The sequence below is a fragment of the Bos mutus genome, chromosome 1 (assembly GCF_027580195.1).
Source record: "Bos mutus isolate GX-2022 chromosome 1, NWIPB_WYAK_1.1, whole genome shotgun sequence".
Taxonomy (NCBI): domain Eukaryota; kingdom Metazoa; phylum Chordata; class Mammalia; order Artiodactyla; family Bovidae; genus Bos; species Bos mutus.
This window is the reverse complement of record NC_091617.1, coordinates 132,090,243-132,113,199: the sequence shown is the minus strand read 5'-3', so window position 1 is coordinate 132,113,199 and position 22,957 is coordinate 132,090,243. Positions and strand designations below refer to the sequence as shown.

The window sequence follows — 22,957 nt, the reverse complement described above, 5'->3', positions numbered from 1 at the left end:
GTGTCAACATGTATGAATTCAGACATGAAGCAAAGTCAACAAACTAGTTGTAAAATAATGATAGGAATTATTTGGGGTATTTGTATTGTATAAAAAGTGTGAATAAATACATGGATACATCAGGTACAGTGTTCAGAACAGTGATTAATCCATGGAAGAAGGAAGAGAGAGAGAACTGAGGAAGAATACACAGGGTCTCAGTAATATTTAATCTGGTAATGAATCACCATTATTTTGTCATGCCATTTTGTATATCTTTAATATAATAAATTTTAAAAAGACAAATGGATATTAGAGACGGCATATATATGGCCCAGTTAAAAAACAAGTTATTATTTTCACATTAATATTTTCATTAGAACAGGAAAAAATGCATATTATGATCAGATGAATAATTTTTACCTCATATTTTTTTGTGGCTGTTGTTCTCCTGTACACATTTTTAGTTACCAGTGATGCTAAAGTTTAAAACAGTACATATTTAAAGTATTAAATAATTTAGGTCTAAAAGATCCTCAGTTGTCCACTGAGCGTTACTGTGAAATCTCTCTTGAGTCTCTTCATTCCTTGATTCACAGTTGGTAATACTCTTTGTTAACATGGGTCAATGCTGAAGGGGAGAAACTATGTCAATTAATTAGAAAAATTTTTAAAAATCCTTTCATGTACATAGGCAAGACTGATGTGCTTACTATTTTATAAAGAAAATACCTGTATAGTAACCAAAATGATAATAACATAAGATCTAACAGTTCTTGTGATCTGCGGTGTACCAAAATATTTAAATGTATTGTTTTCCCCATTAAAAAAAAAAAGTCTACCTTCTCTAATGACATATTCCAATGTTTCACAACTACTATGGCCAGAAACTCTTACTGTAATAGTGTTTTGAAATTTATTTAGCCCTCTTGCCCCATTATCATCTGTGGCGGGGAGCAGAGGGAAACAAATTCTTCTAGAAGAGGTAGACTGCAGAAAGCAGAAAATGTGAACCTGAAGCCAAGAATAGATCCCATGCAGCATCTCTCCTGTGTGCCCGGCTGACAGCTCATAAGTGGGTCACCAGTGCAAGTACAGCTACATAAAAATGGCCCTCTGGGCTCTAAGTGAGCTCCCCAGTTTTTTGACAAAGTATGGACTGACTGAAATCAAAATCATATTAAAGGATTCTCCCATAGGTCTTTTAAATGAGTTCCTCATAGAACTCATTTTCTATGAGTTCCAACCTCATGGAATAAATTTGATGACATTTATTTTTTCCCACAGAGGTACATCATTTTTTTTAATTGAGGTATAATTGACATATTAGTTGCAGGTATACAATAACCTGGTATTTATATACATGGATATAATCCTAGTTAAGTCTTGTTACTATCTACTGCCATACATAGTTAGAATTCTTATTACTTTGATGAGACTTCTTTATAAAAGTTGAAAAAATAATTCATGAAAAGCTAATTTAAAGAAACAAGCAATATAAAATGTGTCAGGAAGATACTTAAGGTAAGAAAACAAACCCATCCTTCCTTGACTCAGTTGCCTCCTTACCTTTTCTTTTTTTTAATCTTTTCTTTTTACAAAATATTTAAAATCAGAAGTTGGCAAATGTTTTCTATACAGGGCCAAATAGTTAATACTATAGTCTTTGCAGGTCACAAGTTTCTGTCATATAGTCTTGTTTTTGTTTTTTCTTTTTTAAACAGCCTTTCAATAATGTAAAACCATTCTTAGCTCTAAGTCTTAAAAAATGGGCAGTGGGCCAAATTGTAGTTTGTCTTAAACAAAGACAAAAGTATTGTGAATGACAGAAAAAGCTTTTTTATTACTCACCACTTTGCTTTATCAAATCTTAATGCTTTGCTGTAGCTTTGCTTCAGATCTTTATTTAATATTTTCATTAATATCACCGTTTTTAAAAAAGTTACCTCAGATATAGTTGAAATCCCAAGGGTTCCCCTCCCCAGTATTCTCTCCTCTTCCAGAAGTAACCATTTCCTGAAATATCAGTGTTTTTATCTCCTGGTCATGTTTTTATTCTTGTATACAGAGAATGAACAGAAAGTTCAGTTCAGTTCAGTCGCTCAGTAGTGTCTGACTCTTTGCAACCCCATGGACTGAAGCACTTCACGCTTCCCTATCCATCCCTGCAACTCCCAGAGCTTACTCAAGCTCATGTCCATCAAGTCAGTGATGTCTTCCAACCATCTCATCCTCTGTTGTCCCCTTCTCCTCCCGCCTTCAATCTTTCCCAGCATCAGGGTCTTTTCCAATGAGTCAGTCCTTCACATCAGATGACCAAAGTATTGGAGTTTCAGCTTCAGCATCAATCCTTCCAATGAATATTCAGGACTGATTTCCTTTAGGATGGACTGGGTGGATCTCCTTGCAGTCCAAGGGACTCTCAAGAGTCTTCTCCAACACCACAGTTCAAAAGCAAATAAAATCAGAGAGTTAGGTTGGGGCCAACTTACAAATGACCCTGTATGCTATGCTAAAGTGTTTCTTTCACAAAAAAGCAGCAGACTCACAGATACAGAGAACAAACTAGTGGTTGTCAGTGGGCACAGGGGAGTGGGTGGGGTCCAATATAGGCTTAGGGAGTAAGAGGTATAAACTACTAGGTATAAAGTAAGCTACAAGGACATATTACACAACACAGGGAATACAGCCAGTAGTTTATAATAACTATGCTGCTGCTGCTAAGTCTCTTCAGTCGTGTCCGACTCTGTGCGACCCCATAGACAGCAGCCCACCAGGCTCTCCCATCCCTGGGATTCTCCAGGCAAGAATACTGGAGTGGGTTGCCATTTCCATCTCCAATCCATGAAAGTGAAAAGTGAAAGTGAAGTCGTGATGGAGCTAAACCTTTAAAAATTGTGGATCACTGTATCATATACCTGTAACATATTATGCAGCAACTATACTTCAATTTTTTTTTAAAAAAAGAGATCATTCCAAGGGAGTGGCTAGCTAACGAAGATTTTAAAAGCACAGGACTCCCACAGTATAGTTTTTTCAGAATAATTTTTTAAAGAATAATAAATTTTAAATTAAGGCTTTTATTTTTTAACATTTTGAACAGTCAAAATTTTTCCAGTTGTTCAAAACATTTCAATTAAAAGACTTATGTAAGGGACATATAGGAATTGCTTTTATTTGACATTGATGATTTTCACTGAAAAGATCTACTTGACAATATTATATATCATTAATATTTTAATATGTATTTCAGAATAATTTCTCAAGAGGAACAGTATCTGTTTTCCAGAAATACATTTCAAATCTGTATTTGGAGAGGGAATCAAATAAAAAATACTAGAAGGATGTTGAGAGATTGGTACAGAGGATATCGGTCTAAATCAGGGGTGAGATGAACAGATAAAGTTGTGGTACCTATATACAATGGAATATTACTCAACCATAAAAAGGAATGGATTTGAGTCAGCTGAACTGAGGTGGATGAATCTATAGCCTATTATACAGAGTGAAGTAAATCAGAAAGAGAAAAGCAAATATCGTATATTAGCACATATATGTCAGAGAAGGCAATGGCACCCCACTCCAGTACTCTTGCCTGGAAAATCCCATGGACAGAGGAGCCTGGTAGGCTGTAGTCCATGGGGTCACTAAGAGTCAGACACGACTGAGCAACTTCACTTTCACTTTTCACTTTCATGCATTGGAGAAGGAAATGGCAACCCACTCCAGTGTTCTTGCCTGGAGAATCCCAGGGACGGGGGAGCCTGGTGGGCTGCTGTCTATGGGGTCGCACAGAGTCGGGCATGACTGAAGCGACTAAGCAGCAGCAGCAGCAGTACGTATATATGGAATCTAGAAAAATGGTACTGATGAACCTATTTGCAGGGCAGGAATAGAGATGAAGACATGGAGAACAGGCTTATAGGCAAAGTGGGATAAGGAGAGGGGGGGATGAATTCAGACAGTAGCATTGAAACATGTATGTTACTATATGTAAAATAGATAACTAGTGGGAAGTTGCTATGTAGCATAAGGCGCTCAGCCCTGGTGCCATGTGACTACCTGGGGGCGGTGGTGGGAGGCAGTTTCAAGAGGGAGGGTATACATGTGTATTTATGGCTGATTCACACTGCTGTATGGCAGAAACCAACACAACACTGTAAAGCAATTATCCTCCAATTAAAAATAAAGACACAAATCAGCTTTAAACAGCTTAAATAAATGAGGGGTCAGAATCCTGTGGTCCGTGGGCCAAATCTGATCGGCCACCTGTGTTTGTAAATCGTTTTATTGTAGCACAGCTACAGTCCTTCATTTCCATATGAACTGTGACTGCTCTTGTGCCCTGTCTACTAGGTTAAGTAGTTGTAACAGAGACCTTAAAGCCTGATATACTTACTTTTTGGCCATTTATAGAAAAAAGTTAGCTAATTTCCTGGTCTAGATATTATTTTGTGTAGATCAGCAAAACAGATTTTTGATAAGGTTCAGTGTGATATTTTTTCAAAGACATCAGTGGCAAAAACTACCAATGTGGCAATCAGATAGTCAAATAGAAGTAGAAAAATAAGTAAGCCCAGAGTTTCAGAATTCTTCATCATGGGTTCTTATCTACATAGCTTTCTCCCTTTTCCTCTCCAGTCATTTCCCGATCTCTGACTTTTCTACTTAAAACAGATTCCTTTTCATCCCATGTCTTATTCTCTGCTCTTTTTTCCTTTCTTTGCTCATGAACTCTCTCGCTGTGTCAAGTTCTATATAATTGGTCAACAGGTGACAGGAAACAACCCTGTAGGTCCTGGAATAACAGACGTTACTCAAATAGGCCTGAAATGAGTTGAACAAAGAGAATGGTATGTTTTCACTTATATATAGAATCTTAAAAGTTAAAGCAAATGAATATAACAAAACAGAAACAGACTCACAGATATAGCAGACAAACTAGTGGTTACTAGTAGGTTGAGGGGTGGGACATAGGGCAGGATAGGGAAGGGCATTAAGCGATACAAACTACTAGGTGGAAAATAAACTACAAAATATATTGTACAGCATAGGGAATGCAGTCAATATTTTATAATAATTGAATGGAGTAAAATCTATAAAAATATCAAACCACTATAATGTACTCCTAAAACGAATATAATATTGTAAATCAACTATACTTCAGTTTAAAAAAAAAAATAGGAACAGCTTGTGGAGGAGAGAAAGAGGATGTGGCTGAGGTTTCAGAGGGTTTCATAATAACAAATGAGTGAATTACATACATGTCCATGAGTGTGACATGGACATAAAATTTTTTAAAAAAACAGGAAAATATACTGCTTTGGAAGTTCACGTAATAAATGATGTTTCAATTCTACATTTTATTACCTTTAACAGATGATATTACAGTCATTTTTGGTCTGTTTTTAGCTTTATGGGACAATAACCTGTTAGCTATTATTCACACGTTAAAATAATAAACCCTAGCCTCCCCTGAAAATTATTTACTTTTACTTAATTTAGTGAAAACAAAGCCTGGGGAAAGTTTCCATTATTGCTTGTCTCCATTTAAAGAGTGGAGGGCAGGCAGGAAGGACTTGTCAATGAAAGAGGAAAATGTTAAGGTAAACAAAAAGGAAGATTTTTTTAAGCTATACTGTAATGCTTAAGTCTAGTGAAACCTTACAGATTTCACTAACTGAGGGGGCTGCTGCTGCTGCTGAGTCGCTTCAGTCGTGTCCACCTCTGTGCAACCCCATGGACTGCAGCCTACCAGGCTCCTCCATCCATGGGATTTTCCAGGCAGGAGTACTGGAGTGGGTTGCCATTGCTTTCTCCACTAACTGAGAGGGAAAGGTGTCTAATTATTAGAAAGTTCAAATTCAAACTCTAATTTTCTAAAAAAAAACTATTAAGAGTAAAACTGTTGTCACAGTATTGCCAGATGTGAACTTTAGCAGGACCTATTTCAAAAATGGGATAAAGATCACTTTTATGATTGATAAAAAATTATTGAAGAAAGTATATGAATGGCTGGCGCCCCATAGTCAAGCTTGTTTGGGGTGAGAAGGCCCAGAATTCGCTTGGCACTTGGGGATTAGCTGACTGAATATACTACATTTTTGGTCATGTGGACCATATACAGGGACATAAAAGTTATCCAGATTTTGGTTCGGTGATTTGGCAGGAGCTCTGGGCAGGAACGGCTCCATCATGAGCCTGGAAGTTTATTTCAGCATAGTTAATACATTATTATGTAAAATGGAGGTTGCCAAAATGATTTAAAAAGGATAATTTCTAAATAGCTTACGCATGTACTGTGTAGAGCACACAATTGGGGATTAAGATGAATCAGACATCATAAGCCTTTTTGGAGCCCACAGTCTAGTAGAAGAGATGAGCTATTTACTGTGATACAGAGTGAAAAGAATGGATTCCATGAGAGAGAGATGAAATGCTACAGGAGTTCAGAGGATGGAGAGAGAGAGATCCCAGCTTGTGAAATTCAGGAAGTTTCTCTGGAGAAAATAGCATTTGGATATGCATACCCTCGTCTTATTCAGTGAATTTACTTAAAGTCCTAAATGTTAGTGTTGTTATAGTGTTAATGGTACTAAGGTTAGAGGTTTATTTATCTCATTGGCTTGGACCATTTCCATTCTGTTCTAAGATGTAAAAATGTACCTTAATCTTCTCCATTTCAGTTCAGTTGCTCAGTTGTGTATCTTTGCGACCCCATGAACTACAGCACGCCATGCATTCCTGTCCATCACCAACTCCCAGAGCTTACTTTCTCATGGACAAACTCATGTCCATCGAGTCTGTGATGCCATCCAACCATCTCATCCTCTTTTGACCCTTCTTCTCCCACCTTCAATCTTTCCCAGCATCAGGGTCTTTTCAAATGAGTCAGTTCTTCACATCAGGTGGCCAAAATATTGGAGTTTCAGCTTCAGCATCAGTCCTTCCAATGAATATTCAGGACTAATTTCCTTTAGGATGGACTGGTTAGATCTCCTAGCAGTTCCAGGGACTCTCAAGAGTCTTCTCCAACACCACGGTTCAAATCAGTTCTTCGGCACTCAACTTTCTTTATAGTCGAACTCTAACATTCATACATGACTACTGGTAAAACCATCGCTTTGCCTAGACGGACCTTCGTCAGCAAAGTAATGTCTCTGGTTTTTATTATGCTGTCTAGGTTGGTCATAGCTTTTCTTCCCAGGAGCAAGAGTCTTTTAATTTCATGGCTGTAGCCACCATCCACAGTGATTTTGGAACCCCCAAAAATAAAATCTCTCATTGTTTTCATTGTTTCCCCATCTATTTGCCATGAAGTGATGGGACTGGATGCCATAATCTTAGTTTTCTGAATGGTGAGTCTTAAGCCAAATTTTTCACTCTTCTCTTTCACTTTCATCAAGAGGCTCTTTAGTTTTTCTTCACTTTCGGCCATAAAGGTGGTGTCATCGGTGTGTATCTGAAGTTGTTGATATTTCTCCCAGCAATCTTGATTCCAGCTTGTGCTTCATCCAGCCTACCATTTTGCATGATGTACTCTGCATATAAGTTAAATAAGCAGGGTGACAGTATACAGCCATGACATACTCCTTTCCCAATTGGGAACCAGTCTGTTGTTCCATGTCCAGTTCTAACTGTTGCTTCTTGACCTGCATACAGATTTCTCAGGAGGCAAGTCAGGTTGTCTGGTATTCCCATCTGTTGAAGAATTTTCCACAGTTGGTTGTGATCCACACAGTCAAAGGCTTTGGTTTAGTAAATAAAGCAGAAGTAGATGTTTTACTAGAACTCTCTTGCTTTTTTGATGACCCAATGGATGTTGGCAATTTGATCTCTGGTTCCTCTGCTTTTTCTAAATCCAGCTTGAATATCTGTAAGTTCACAGTTCACATACTATTGAAACCTGGTTTGGAGAATTTTGAGCATTACTTTGCTAGCATGTGAGATGAGTGTGCAATTGTGTGGCAGTTTGAACATTCTTTGGCATTGCCTTTCTTTGGAATTGGAATGAAAACTGACCTTTTCCAGTCCAGTGGCCACTGCTGAGCTTTCCAAATTTGCTGGCATATTGAGTGCAGCACTTTCACAGCATTATCTTTCAGGATTTGAAATAGCTCAACTGGAATTCCATCACCTCCACTAGCTTTGTTCGTAGTGATGCTTTCTAAGGCCCACTTGGCTTCACATTCCAGCATGTCTGGCTGTAGGTGAGTGATGACACCATTGTGGTTATCTGGGTCATGAAGATCTTTTTTGTATAGTTCTTCTATGTATTCTTGCCACCTCTTCTTAATATCTTCTGCTTCTGTTAGGTCAGTACCATTTCTGTCCTTTATTGTGTCCATCTTTGCCTGAAATGTCCCCTTGGTATCTCTAATTTTCTTGAAGAGATCTGTTATCTTCCCCATTCTGTTGTTTTCCTCTATTTCTTTGCATTGGTCACTGAGGAAGGCTTTCGTATCTCTCCTTGATATTCTTTGGAACTCTGCATTCAAATAGGTATATCTTTCCTTTTCTCCTTTGCCTTTAGCTTCTCTTCTTTTCTCAGCTATTTGTAAGGCCTCCTCAGACAACCATTTTGCCTTTTTGCATTTCTTTTTGTTGAGGATTGTCTTGATCACTGCCTCCTGTACAATGTCACAAACCTCCATCCATAGTTCTTCAGGCACTCTATCAGATCTAATCCCTTGAATCTATTTGTCACTTCCACTGTATAATCATAAGGGATTTGATTTAGGTCATCCCTGAATGGTCTAGTGGTTTTCCCTACTTTCTTCAATTTAAGTCTGAATTTGGCAATAAGGAGTTCATGATCTGAACCACAGTCAGCTCCCGGTCTTGTTTTTGCGGACTTTATAGAGCTTCTCCATCTTTGGCTGCAAAGAATATAATCAATCTGATTTTGGTATTGACCATCTGTTGATGTCCATGTATAGAGTTTTCTCTTGTGTTGTTGGAAGAGGGCGTCTGCTATGACCAGTGCATTTTCTTGGCCAAACTCTGTTAGCCTTTGCCCTGCTTCATTTTGTACTCCAAGGCCAAATTTGCCTGTTACTCCAGATATCTCTTGACTTCCTACTTTTGCATTCTAGCCCCCTATAATGAAAAGGACGTCTTTTTTGGGTGTTAGTTCTAGAAGGTCTTGTAGGTCTTCATAGAACCATTCAGCTTCTTCAGCGTTACTCGTTGGGGCATAGACTTGGATTACCATGATGTTGAATGGTTTGCCTTGGAAAGGAACAGAGATCATTCTGTCATTTTTGAGATTGCATCCAAGTACTGCATTCCAGACTCTTCTGTTGTTATGAGGGCTACTTCATTTCATCTAAGGGATTCTTACCCACAGTAGTAGATATAACAGTCATCTGAGTTAAATTCACACATTCCAGTCCATTTTAGTTCACTGATTCCTAGAATGTCAACATTCACTCTTGCCATCTCCTGTTTAACTACTTCCAATTTACCTTGATTCACGGACCTAACATTCCAGGTTCCTATGCAGTATTGTTCTTTACAGCATCGGACTTTACTTCCATCACCAGTCACATCCACAACTGGGTGTTCTTTTTGCTTTGGCTCTGTCTCTTCATTCTGGAGTTGTTTCTCCACTGTTCTCCAGTGGCATATTGGGCACCTACCAAGCTGTGGAATTCATCTTTCAGTGTCCTATCTTTTTGCCTGTTCATACTGTTCATGGGATCTTCAAGGCAAGAATACTGAAGTGGTTTGCCATTCCCTTCTCCAGTGGACCGTGTTTTGTCAGAACTCTCCACCATGACCCATCCGTCTTGGGTGGCCCTACACGGCATGGCTCATAGTTTCATTGAGTTATACAAGGCTGTGGTCCATGTTAATCTTCTCCGTCTATCTTACAAATAGAAGTTTTTGGTCCTTGGGGAATCCAGTAAGGGAGGCTAGATGGCTAGATCATAAATCCATTATTTCAAACCCAAGCTCTCTGGTAGTCTAATCTTGATGATTTAGAGTAAGTCAAATTGGCTTAACAGAACTCTCCTTCCTAGAGAGTATAAAAGAAAATATCAGGCTCTTTGCTTATCTTATTTAAAATTCTAAGTTGATAGTTGATAGGACTCATGCTAATAAAGTAAAGGGTTGGATGGGTAGTTCCCATTGTTTTTTGCAGGTTTTAAGTCACACTTCAAGCAGACAGTCTTATCTGACACCCTGATTCATATCATCTTCTCTTTTACCACTTCAGGCTCCAAAATTATAATCTCCAGCTCCCAAACCTACCTAATAAAAATGAAATATTAAAATAAGCACATGCAGAGAGATTTATGAGTCCCTTTCAAGTTTCTTTGCCTGGCACTATCCTCCATTGGCCTTTATTTAACAAATGGTAGTATTAAATAAGTATTTATTGAATGAATAAACAAATAAGTGAATGGATAATCAAATGAAGGGATTTTTGCTTGTCTGGTTTGCCTGCTTCTCAAGTAGAAACTGTGCTCTCTTGCCTGAAGGCCATCTCTTTCCTGGCCCTTGGCTTCTCAAAGATGCATGCAAAAGAACCTGACAACTGGTTCCCTTCTAGGACTTGAGGCTGGTGCCTCAGCAAGACTCAGATCTCACCCAGACCTGTAGCCTCTTAATTCCTCTAGCTTGTAACACCTAAAAACCTGTGGAGTTCTGGGGAAAATCCTATCACCTCCCCTGACTAGAGGGGAGAACCCCATTAAGAGTATAGATCATTTTACCTTATCACAGGATGAAAGTGTTTTGATTGTAGACTGTAGGCACTCTCTTTTTCACCACTTCACCCTCAAGCCCTATTGTAGTACCTCCACATATGAGCTGTTTATTTAAATCCTGAAAATTCCTTTTCCCTGTCTTAGAAGTCCCACCTTCATCCCAACAGATTTAGCTTGGAAAAGAACTTTTCTGGCCACTTACCTTCAGTATAGCATTTTTTTAAAATCTAAATCTATTTATTTTAATTGGAGGTTAATTACTTTACAGTATTGTATTGGTTTTGCCATACATCAACATGAATCCGCCACAGGTATACCCGTGTTCCCCATCCTGAACCCCCCTCCCTCCTCCCTCCTCTGGGTCTGTTTTTGGATGCCCAAGAGGGTCAGAGAAATCTTTCAAGGTGGGTAGGATTTGCACCGTTACTAGAACTTTCTTTGTTTCTTTCTGACCCTGATCAGTAATATGTGTTTCACATATCATTCCGGGGGGAATCAAGAGCCTTCCTTGGTTAATGATCTAATATTATGAGTCTTTTCAAAGTTTAGATACTATATTGTATAATTTCATATATGTTTAAATGTAGAATAATTACGAAAATAAAATTATAGAAGAACACACTTTTGGAATCTTATTAAAAGCTTCTTCTGAAGCATTCTTCTTTTACTTTCTAGGTTTGTATCATACCTTCATTAAGACTGAGCAGTCATATCATTGAGGGAAAATGATATGACTTTAGGTGCTGACGGTTTCTTGGGTTCAGTGCTGCAAATATTTGAATAGAAATCAAAGCACTCATCAATACAGCAAGAAACTATTCTCCCTTCTACTTCATTTAACCACCACAGAGATTAATAAAAGTAAAGAGATCTGGCCAATGGCACATATAAATTTACAGGATGAGTTCAACAGCTGTTTCCCCTCCACCTTTAATGTCTTCTGAGATCAGGTCCTGTTGCATCTCCATCCTTTCTAATTATTCACATCAATTGTCAAGATAAAGATATAAATTGTAAAACAAATATACCAATGTGATCCCTTTTTGTAATTAGTATGTTTATGTGTATGCAAAAAATTGGGGGGTAAATACACTCTAAATTACACATGTTCTTATAGAAGTAAGACTGAGACCCAGATATCCAGGTACTCCTGATATGTATAGCCCTCCCCAGCCTCCAAAACAGAAGTGAAAGGAGCTCCCAGAACTCAGGTTGCTTCTGGTCAGCCTGTGGTTCCCCTCATGGACCTACCCAGCATACAGCTTCACTATTCTCTGCCTTAAGATCAGGACTAATCCAATAGCCCTTCATCCCTGTTTACATCAGTCACCACAGAAGTCTAGGAGTTCACATAACCACTCACCTCACCTCCTCACCCTACTCTTGTATATCCTGTTTCTGAGTCCAGCCCTGAAATCTTTCACTGTGCCCTCTTGATCATTCACTGGCAAAATGTCCTAGGTCATCAAACTCTTCTAAACATTCCCTTTACCCTCTTGTTCTATCTGAAACCCATCTCTCCCTAAGGGTGTGTGCTAAGTCGCTTCCATGGTGTCCGACTCTTTGTGGCCCCATGGACTGTAACCCTCCAGGCTCCTCTGTCCATGGGATTCTTCAGGCAAGAATACTAGAATGGGTTGCCATGCCCTCCTCCAGGGTATCTTTCTGACCCAAGGACTGAACACATAATCTCTTACGTCTCCTGCATTGACAAGCAGGTTCTTTACCACTGGCACCCAGGGGTACTATAGCCATGTGAAATGGCGACTCTTTTCTTTCCCACTCTACCCCTGTCTCACTGGATCTGGAGGAAGCAGTAAATGTTCTTGCATTTCATTGCAACTTCCAGACTATTCTTTTTCCCACTTCTCTGAAACTACCATCCCCCGGCTTTGAGCTAATGTCATCAGACTCACTATCCACCATGCTTAGTTGTTCAGTCGTATCTGACTCTTTGCGACCCCATGGACTGTAGCGCACCAGGCTCCTCTGTCCACCGGATTTTCCAGGCAAGAATCTAGAGTGGGTTGACATGCCCTCCTCCAGGGGATCTTCCCAACCCAGGGCTCAAACCGAGGTCTCCAGCATTGCAGGCAAATTCTTTACCAGCTGAGCCACAAGGGAAGCCCTACCTTTCCTTGATTGTAGTCATCTGCCAACCCCACGTCCCTTCCTTGATGATTTTAGCTCCTGGCTGTTTGACACTTTTCAATACTACTTGCCAAGATTCTCGTGAGTTTTCAGTAGATGAGGCATCCAATCCATGAGCTTCTCAATTCTTTGATCTCTCCTTCAGTGAGCTTGTCGTCTGCCCTTCTTTAGCTAGTCCTTCTCTGGTCCTGTTTTTATGTCAGTAGCTTTAGAAGTGTAGTTCCCAACTAACAGCATTAGCATCACCTGGGAACTGGATAGAAATACATATTCTCAGGCCCCGGCCCCTTTCTCCCCTGCAGTCATCAGTTTTTTCCCTTTGATCATTCCATCAACTGATAAACATGCGCAGTTCTCCCCTCTTTAAAACCAGGCATTCAAAAGACACTTTGGCATGCAGGAGATACAGCTCCATCAGCTATTATATTTGCAACATAAAGATCATCCCTAGGGTCTTTGACCATCAATTCTAGCCTTCTCTTCTGACATCTCTTAATTCACCCCAAATTACTGAGAAACCGTACACATGCACACCCCCCACAAAGACACCGGGGCAAGGTATTTAGGGGGGCAAGGTATGTTACAGTACTGCCACTGTGCGTTCACTGATACTCAACATGGCAGTGTCAGTGGATTAGAAACCCTCTATTCCTTCTAACTTAAGTTGTCTGACATATTTATGAGCCCAAATGAATTTCTTATGCTCTGTAATGAGCAGTCTCTACTTGAAGTAATTACTGAGGAAGAAGAAAGGCAGACTAAAAAGTACAGTACTCTAGGAACCAGAAGTTGTAGACATCCAAGAATTATCATATGTAATAATTTTAGGTTCTTAATTATCTCTCCCTGCCCCAGATCCCAGAAGAACATGTACTCCAAGTGTTAGGAACACTGAGAGGTAAAAATACTAGATTTGTGGGTTCTTTCTCTTATGGGTCATGGAATGTATTCCTGTCATTTCGATGCAGTTGAAGCAAGACACAGAAATGCTTATCAGATCTGCTCCTGTTTTTCTGCAACCAGTGAAGTTAAGGCTAGAGGAGCAAAGAAGCCACAGATCACCACAGCCACCCAGCCTGCATTCCCCACTCCAGTGCTTCATTACTTAAGAGTAAATAATGTTACTGGCAAAACAGAGCAAGCTATTAAATAATGCGAAGACACCAAGTTGGAGCATAAATGAGGATATAAAAATTTAGGATTAAGAGTAATTAACTAATTGGCTTATAATCAGTTTTCTCTGTTAAAGCTTTATGATGATATTTTAAGCAAGGTCTGTGATTCCAAGTTATTATACCTTTTTTTTAATTAATAACTGCTTTGCCAGTTAGAGCCAAGATGAGAAAGACTTTTTAAAATTGAAATATAATACTATAAAATTTACCCTTTTAAAAGTGCCTAATTCAATATGTACGGCTGAGTCCCTTTGCTGTCCACCTGAAACCTATCACAGCATTGTTAATTGGCTATACTCCAATACAAAAATTAAAAGTTAAAAAAATAAAGTGCCTGATTAAGAATCACTACATTGTACACCTGTAACATATAATATTGTACATCAGCTGAACCAACTATATGCCCTGTCATGTTTATTATATCACTTTATGTTTATACATTAATAAAATACAACCACACCAAGTGCATAATTCATAGGTTTTTAGTATCTGCTCTGCTAAGTCACTTCAGTCGTGTCTGACTCTGCGACCCCATAGACGGCAGCCCACCAGGCTCCCCCGTCCCTGGGATTCTCCAGGCAAGAACACTGGAGTGGGTTGCCATTTCCTTCTCCAGTGCATGAAAGTGAAAAGTCAAAGTGAAGTCGCTCAGTCGAGTCCGACTCTTCGCAACCCCATGGACTGCAGCCCACCAGGCTCCTCTGTCCATGGGATTTTCCAGGCAAGAGTACTGGGGTGGTTTTTAGTATATTCAACAAGATTATGTAACCATCAGCACTAATTCCAGAACATTTTCATCACTTCACAAAAAATTTGTATTCATTAGCAGTCACTCCCCATCCCCCCAGCCACCAGCCCCTGGCAATCACTAATCTTTCCATCGCTATGAATTTGCCTATTTTGGACATTTCATGTAAATGGAATCATACAATATGTGGTCTTTTGTGTCTGGCTTCTTTCACTTAGCAAATGCTTTAAAGGTTCATCATGTAGTATGTGTCAGTATTTCATTCCTTTTTATGGTTAAATAATGTCCCATTGTAGGAATATACCACATTCTGTTTATCCATCAATCAACTGATGGCCATTTGGGTTGTTTCCACTTTTTGGCTACTGTGAATAACACTACTATGAACATTCACATACAAGTTTTCATGTAGACAGAAAGGCTTTTGATTTAGCATTTTCAAGTTTTTCGAAACAGGCAGCTTCCTTTTTAAAATCAGAAGTACCCTCTTCATGTAGCAGAACTTCCTCTTTAATATGTAACTTTTTTTTCTCCTGTAGCATCTTATGAGCAAAATCTTTTGATGTGAATTTAGAATGACTCTGCTGCTTTCTGGACCTGGTTCTGATCTTCACCTCAACACAGGTCCTCACAGCTGAGCTGATTTCCAGGCTTGCACTCAGATGTTGATGGTTCTGCTGCATTGTCTATTCCAACCAGGTCTTAACTCTGAGACCTTGGTGGATACTGTTCTCTCAGTCTCCAAAGTCATCTTCATTTGAGGCTGGTTTGATTTTACATGTTGGTTTGTAAAATAAAAGCTAGACTTATTTTAGGACAAAATGTTGCATACACAACATTAACTGTTTAGCAGTTTTATATAATTCAAAATAAGTGATTTATATCTTCAGCAGGTATTCAAAATTTTCTCTATCTTGTGTAATCAACCCATTTTTCTTTTCTTAAAACATCCCATAGAACTGGTGGGGAAGGGCAAAGAGTCGTGAAAGGATTTGGAAAGCTCTGGAAAATCCATCCTGAGTTTCAAACTAAGCTTCAAAAAGTGAATTCTACAAAAACAGAATATGTTGGTGTCATATACAGTTTTATCCTCTGTCTCCTCCCACTGTCACCCTCCTTCAGGATGCAAGCTCTTTCTGGACTCACGCCTCAGTTCTGCAGGTCATTTCAGGACACGATGAAGGAATATCTTTTCTCACTTGATATATTGGAGGCTACCCTAAAACAATTCTTTAGTTTTTAGAGTCATTTCAGAGAGACCAGCCTCTCTTCTATGTACCCCTGCCAGGGAGCCTGTAAAACCCTGTAACTCAAGAACGCACCACCAAACTTGTTCTCTTTGAGAAAGGTTATCCTCCTTACTCAAGCATGTTTGCTCTGGGAGAACATATATAGAATGAAAGATAGGAAAGGAAGCCCAGCTGAGGCAGCTGGATCTTGAGGTAGCACCTGATCTATCCCAGTCGTTCTCAGAACAAGAGAGCACCAGTCTTTTCTCATCCTCTAGTCAGCACAGCTGCCCTGAAGACCCAGGTTTGGCCTGTGGTCCAGACAGGACAACCTGGGTCTTCAGGTAGTGTATGCACATGAATGATTTGCAGGCCAAAAAAGAGATGCAGGTTGCTGTGCAGGAGACACCTACTGTTGGCTAGCTCTCTTGCTATGAGAGACTTCATGTATGCTGCAGAGGGCAGGAGAGAATATCTCATGGTTTATTCCAGAAGGACACTGGGAAGACCCTTACAGTCCACTCTTTCCATTAAAACTGCCCAACTTTCCATCTTTTCAAGTTGAATTTATAAACTATAGTTTTCTGTTCTTCCTCATTCTGTTTAGTCCCTCCAGGGAAACCTCTCACCTAGAAACAGCTTTTCCCTTCCAGCACCCAGCCTCAAGGGTTGTATACTTTTCTCTGTGATTAAAATAGAGAAGAGAGTAGATTATAGGCTGTGTTTGAATTAATAGTGAAATTCCTTATGTTCGACCTTTTCCCAGTAAAGAAGAGGTCACTCTAAAACCCATGTTCTTTGCTGCTGTGTTCTAGTTATCATATACTTCTTGAAACCAGCTCACATTCTCAGATTCTTTCTAGAACCAAGCAGGTATACTTACATAGAAACACAAGTAAATAAGATAAAGGCAAATAAATTTCAAAATAGTCTTACTCCATCAGTAACTCATTGCCACAGACCATTTCTTCCCTAACTCCCTTTAGGGGACCTGGCCTTTTCTCCCCTCTGAATTTTTGGGAAAGCACTTGGGTAAATAAAAACTTAGAGCTTATTTCGCCATCAAAAGACACAGAGAAATGTTTTCTTCTTGCCTAAGAGGGATAGCAGGCCAGACGTTTAACCACTGTTCTGACTTTGAAACTCAAAAGATTTATGAGAAGTAAATGAAATGAAAGTATTCATTGTCCTTTGCTCCAAACTGAGATTGTGCTAGGTGCAATGAAGAAAGGATCACTTCTTTATCTTCATATCCTCAGCACTTGGCAAAGTAACTGCATATTAAAAGCATCAGAAAAATATTTGTTGAATGATTGAGTGACTTTAAAATTGACCATACCCTCAAGAGTTTAGACACTTGGAAAATATTGTCAGGTTATAAAATATTACAGTAGAAGCCCATTTACCTGAACATGATTGGGTTATGGGTAGTTACTCAGTAGGACATCATAAACTCTATGTATTCTGTAAAATGTGTATGTTAAACATTTTATTTTAACTCAGACTTCAAGTATTCAGATCTTTTAATGTAGTGCCAAAGTCTTTTCTTTGGAAATAAGTGTCATAGTTGGAAATTGAAGTTTCATGACATCTTTCTTTAATAAATCATACTTAGTACATTTGTTCCCTTATTTCCGGGAACTTAAGTCAGCAGTAAAACAGTTTGAATGTAGATACCGTCTAGATTTTAATGTTTTTTTCTTTTATCACACCAATAATTTAATTTTACAGTGACAAAATTTCAGTAGTTTTTTGCCTTTACTAAGTCTTATATATTAAATTTAGAGTCTTCCCCTCAATTATAAAAATATCAACTCTTTTTTCCACACTCATTAGTTTATGAATTGAATAATTACTGTGAAAAGTACAGCCAGTATAAGTAAGTGGGAATGAGTACAACTAGCTCTTAGCATTAAACTCAGCTACTGAGATAAGACACATGAGAGCATAACAGAAACTAAACTGTTAGCCATGAATCAGTGTGTCCAGGGCATTGGTGGTTTTCTTTTATAGATGAAATGAAGAGAGAGCATTGGCTCATCCAGAGAATAAATGGAATCATTCAAGAAAGATTCTACAGTATTTTATTAAGAGAATTGCAGTAAGGGGGCTTAAATAGCTAATCCTTTATGAAATAGGTAAAATTTGAGTTGAATTTTGAAGGATGGTTAATGTGTATATAATTTGAGGAGTGTTCTCAGGAAGGGGATGAAAAGTCACCCCCCAAAGCCACAGGTTGATATTGGGAAGGGGAGAAATACAGCAAAGATGTGATTTTAATTGAAAAAGCATTATTTCACAAGTCTAAAAACCCAGTTGCATTCATAATAAACTTATTAAATGTTTTAATTTAGAGGTAAATAATGAAGGAGGAATTAGAGTATTACAAACAAGAGTGTAGGGGAAGCCACCTAGCTCAAAGAGTCAGCCTGAAATGAGGAAAATTGGGGGCACAAAGGAAAGGCCCAGGTTAAAGCATTAGCCCAATGCTTTCAGGGTAATCCTCTTTCAATCAGAATATATATTAAAAACTGTCAGGTAAGATTTTGTATGAGGGGAGAATTCTACAGCTTAAGAAATTTGAAAACTATGGATTTAGATATATAAGCCAAATATACATGTTACAGAATGTTGTCAAAACTGAAGAATTTAATTCCCATTAATTAGACAAAGGTTCAGCAGAAGAGAATCATAAGTTCTTTTTGGTTTAGGGGGTTTATTTGGTAATATTTGATTTATACTTTCAATTAGTAGAAAATCAATATGGATTTAAATATGGGTGATTGAAAATAAATATTGAATTCTGAATATTAAATATGACTGAGTACTTGATTCACTTGTAAATAATTAAGGCAGCTATTCAATAGATGATAAAATAATAGAATATATTTTAAATCTGAGAATTCTTCAAAGCTTCTTAAGAAAAACAAGTCTCACAAATTCAAGATCTGTTATGTCACTGCTGTGTGATCATCTTTTGTACCTTTACTATAGCCAAATTTCATTCACCTCTCTGCATCTAAATCTGCTTTCTTTTGGAATTCTGTCACTTTCTTTGACAATAAATTTTCAAATGTATCCAGATTTAGAATCACTTCAGAAAAGTATATTTGATCACTAAGATAGTCTTCTGCAAACAAACCAGAAAATTTTTTTAATTTTAAAATCTGAGACATAACAAATCTCTTTGTATATTCCCATTTGAGGATAAAAGTGTTTTTCTCCATATTTTTCTCCAAACATCCTGTGGATATATCTAGAAGGTGTTGGATATTTGCTTCCCTCCTAATAAGGAAATTTTTTAAAATTAAAATGATAGTTAAAATGATAGTTTCACATTTGAAGTGCAGCGTGTTTTTTTTTTTTTTTTCTTAAAATATTAAGTAACAAAATCAAAAATCCTCTACACATTCTCTTCTGGCTTGAGCAGGAGCTGTTTTATGTGGGGTGACACCTCATATACTCTTGAGTTTAAGAAGTTAGCTTTATCTGAGAAGTCACTATTTTTAGGTCCAGCTGTAATGTTTCTAACTTTGGTGTGCAGAGTAGTGGGTGCTTCCTTTCCCAGAAGGCTCTGTATTCTCTACATGGGCAGGTCAATTTGACATAAAGCTACCTACGCGGAGCAGCAGGCCCATTGCAGCCCGTTTCTTACTTGAAAATTATGAGCAGGTCTTGGGAGCCACAGGCTTTACTTGGGAACCAGCTGCATGTCAGTACAAGCATGGATTGTGGTCCCTGGAGGCTGGGAGAGCACAATGCTTGAACTTAATTTCTTTGGGAGATAAAGAAGAAAAAAATACCTTTCTACCTGACAAGACTGACAACGTATTAAATCTGACTATCTTCAGAAGTGTGCTGGACAGTTGCTAAGTAAACATCCACTTTTCAAAGATGATGATCAAGGAAACATCTCTACGAAGGGACCCGGATTTAAGGGGAGAGTTAGCTTTCCTGGCAAGGGGCTGTGATTTTGTTCTCCCGTCACGGTTTAAGAAGCGGCTGAAGTCATTTCAGCAGACACAGGTTTGAAACTTGGGTGTTTCTTTTAAAATATTTTTATTACTAATAAAACCACCCAGTGAACTAACTTACAAATAATTTTACAGCTCACTTGATATTAGATCAAGGAATTAATCTGTGTCCTCTATTCAGCTATTTCCAGAAAGCTATTTGTAGAGAGATTCCAACAGGTTTAAAAATAGACCTTCTGGACCTGAAGTACAGTACTCACATTTTTCTCTTGTAGAGAGAGAATCCAGTTTTAGAGACAATAAATACAACTTAACAAATATTTTGTACTTTAGAATTTTTCATAAAAATATCTTTGAGAAATTAGAATTTCCATATTAAAAGCCTGTTTGCACTTTGAATCAGTAGACTAAATTTGTTTTAACATTCATACATCTGTAATCTTTTTTAAAAAGGAATATTGATGCTAATAATCATGGTTTTTTGAAAAGACTATTTTTACATATATCAGCAGTTGTGTGTGTATGATATACTGTGTATAGGTAATAAAGCATGGCAGTTACTTCTGGGTTGTAAAAGAATGTCTTCCCTCAGCTGTGAGGTTGAGTCATTTCTGTCTGCAGAGACCATGCTTACTTGCTCACAACCATAGGTCTAGTATCTCATGAAACAAGTTGCCTAGCATTGAATACAGTACAAATTGTGAGCCATATCATGATGGGCATCCAGAATCCAGCAAGAAACCACAGTTTCATAGTTATTCTGACCTACACTAATTTCAGATTATTTGACTGAACCATGTGAAATTGCTTTTTTAAAAACAGGTAAAAAATGGTCAAATATTGGAAATGCTACACTAACATAATAGCGTTACGGTTCTGTCCAGAATGACTGCCTAAATGATACTGTAAGGTTCTGGAGAGCTGAGATGCTTTGCACAGCTAATTCTCTTTATCTCTTTTAATTCTCTTGTAATCCTAGATATGAATGAAAAAGTTTTATCAAAGTGGGCAGATGCTAAACTTAGTAAATCTGACAAACTTTATATTACTGTTTTAGTCTGTAATGTTGTAAAGTGTCAGTTTTATTAAACTCCTTTAAGGATTAAATTATACGTCTCCTATTGAACTCAGTAAAAAGTAAATCAGTATACCTGAAAAGTTCAGAATAAATGCATTCTTTTTCTTTTCCCTTTAAATGTTAATATCAGTTTTATTAAATATGGAATTACACAGTGAATTAATAAATACTTGCCTATTAGTGAACTGCTCTACGTTAAGTACACTGAGGAAAGCAAGGTAGGCTATTATATAATTGAATATTTTCCTATTCAAATTAAAACTTTGACAGATGGCCTGGGTTTGTTCTGAATGTCACTTACTTCTGTCAAAGCAAAAGCAAAAACAATGAAAGGCTTGCTCTAAACCTTCTCCAGTAGTGTGTGTTCACTAGACTAGTGAGTTGCATCTCCACTGGGACTGTGGCCTTAATCCTATGGTTATAACTGCCCTGAAGTTATCCATAACTGCCCTGGCTGTCACACTGTGGGCAACATTTTGGGGAAACAAAAAAGACTTTTGACAATTGTATGCTTGTAGTCTCACAAATCTCTTTAGAATTTTAGAATAATAGAAAGGAAATGACACTTAATACAAATGACCTAAGTAAACTGCTGAAGAATTATATGCCTTATTTTAGAAATTTAAGAATGGTTTCTTCTGTTATTGACTCATAGGACTGTGTAATAATAGTTGCGGGTTTAGCACCAAGGCAGAGAGAAATATTACTTAGAATAGATTATCAGTTTGTTGACTTGAAAGTACTGTGTAAACTTTAAATTGCCTTACAAGTGTAAATTATTATCTTATTTGTTATTGAAGCTGAAAGACCATGCCACGTTATGTTTAATCTTTTGAGAACCCCATCCTTTGGCATCTTTGAGCCGTTTCCCTGTGTTACATCCTGTAATTTCCTTTAATCCTCACAACAACCTTCCAAGAAGAAGGGGTTATAATCTATTTTATTACTGAAATTCTGAAAGGTTAAGTAACGGTCCTGAGGTCACAGAGCTAGTAACCCATCACTGTTTTTTGTTAAGTTTTTCGTATTTCATTGGCATCACTTCCCTCTGCCACTTCTTCCTTGACTATTGCTTTATATGGGTAATATCCTTGTACTGCAGTAAAGTCTTGGTGTGACAACCGACCTTCATATCCTTAATAGTGTTAATATATGAGCAGACTCTACTCTGTGTTAATGTCAGATATTAACATGAAAAATGGGCCATGTTTAACAAAAGTAGGAGATTAAATCATACTTATCACATATTTATGTGAATGAAGCCTATCTTCCTGTAATACTCATGCTTTTCAAAGGTAGCTAAAAATTTTACCCTGAATTTAAAAAGCACATTATAAGTCCACATGTCAGAAGGGAATATGACATTCAGATCTGCTTCGTACTGATAAACCATTGTTCAGACTTTAGGAATGGCGTTAGGACATAGTTTAAGAAAGATGAACAGTGGAGTAATATTTTGAGTTCACAGGGAATTTAAAATAAATTTAGCTAGTCAACAGTCATATCCATTTTTCATACTTTATGTAGCATCTAATAGTACCATGCTCATGAGCTTTGATAGATAATTTAGTCAAAATTAAGAATAGAAATTAATCTCTGAAAATCTTCATGAAATCTTTTTTGCTTTTTCTGCTAGGAATCTCAGAACTAAATTTAGTCTTCATTGGTAAACTGAACTTTTACCTGAATAGTAATGTATCTCCCCACCCCTTTCCCTAAATCATGGATAATATTAGTCTCCCCATTGCCCCCACTTTTTTATACTGTCCTTTCTGTGTCTCTTTATGGTTTACCACCTCAGGTCCTTTTTGGGAAAAGGGATGATATAAACTATTAATGAATTAATAAACTGTAAAGAGGGTTTGGCCATGGTGAAGTTAATAACCATGATCTTTGCCTATTGGGGTC

General features: G+C 37.8%; 1 protein-coding gene across 6 annotated transcripts in view; it reads left to right on the top strand.

Annotated features, from left to right (window-relative positions):
* The window catches only part of PPP2R3A (protein phosphatase 2 regulatory subunit B''alpha), a 233,752-nt gene that overhangs the window by 65,292 nt on the left and 145,503 nt on the right, over positions 1-22,957 (top strand). Inside the window, exon 1 of one of the 6 annotated variants that reach the window (XM_005889900.3) lies at positions 19,592-20,023. The exons of the other annotated variants lie outside the window; for them this stretch is intronic. Coding sequence (XP_005889962.1) covers positions 19,892-20,023 — 132 coding nt within the window. The 5' untranslated portion in view covers positions 19,592-19,891. Of the gene's footprint in view, positions 1-19,591; positions 20,024-22,957 lie in introns of those variants that run through there. 6 annotated transcript variants of the gene reach the window in all.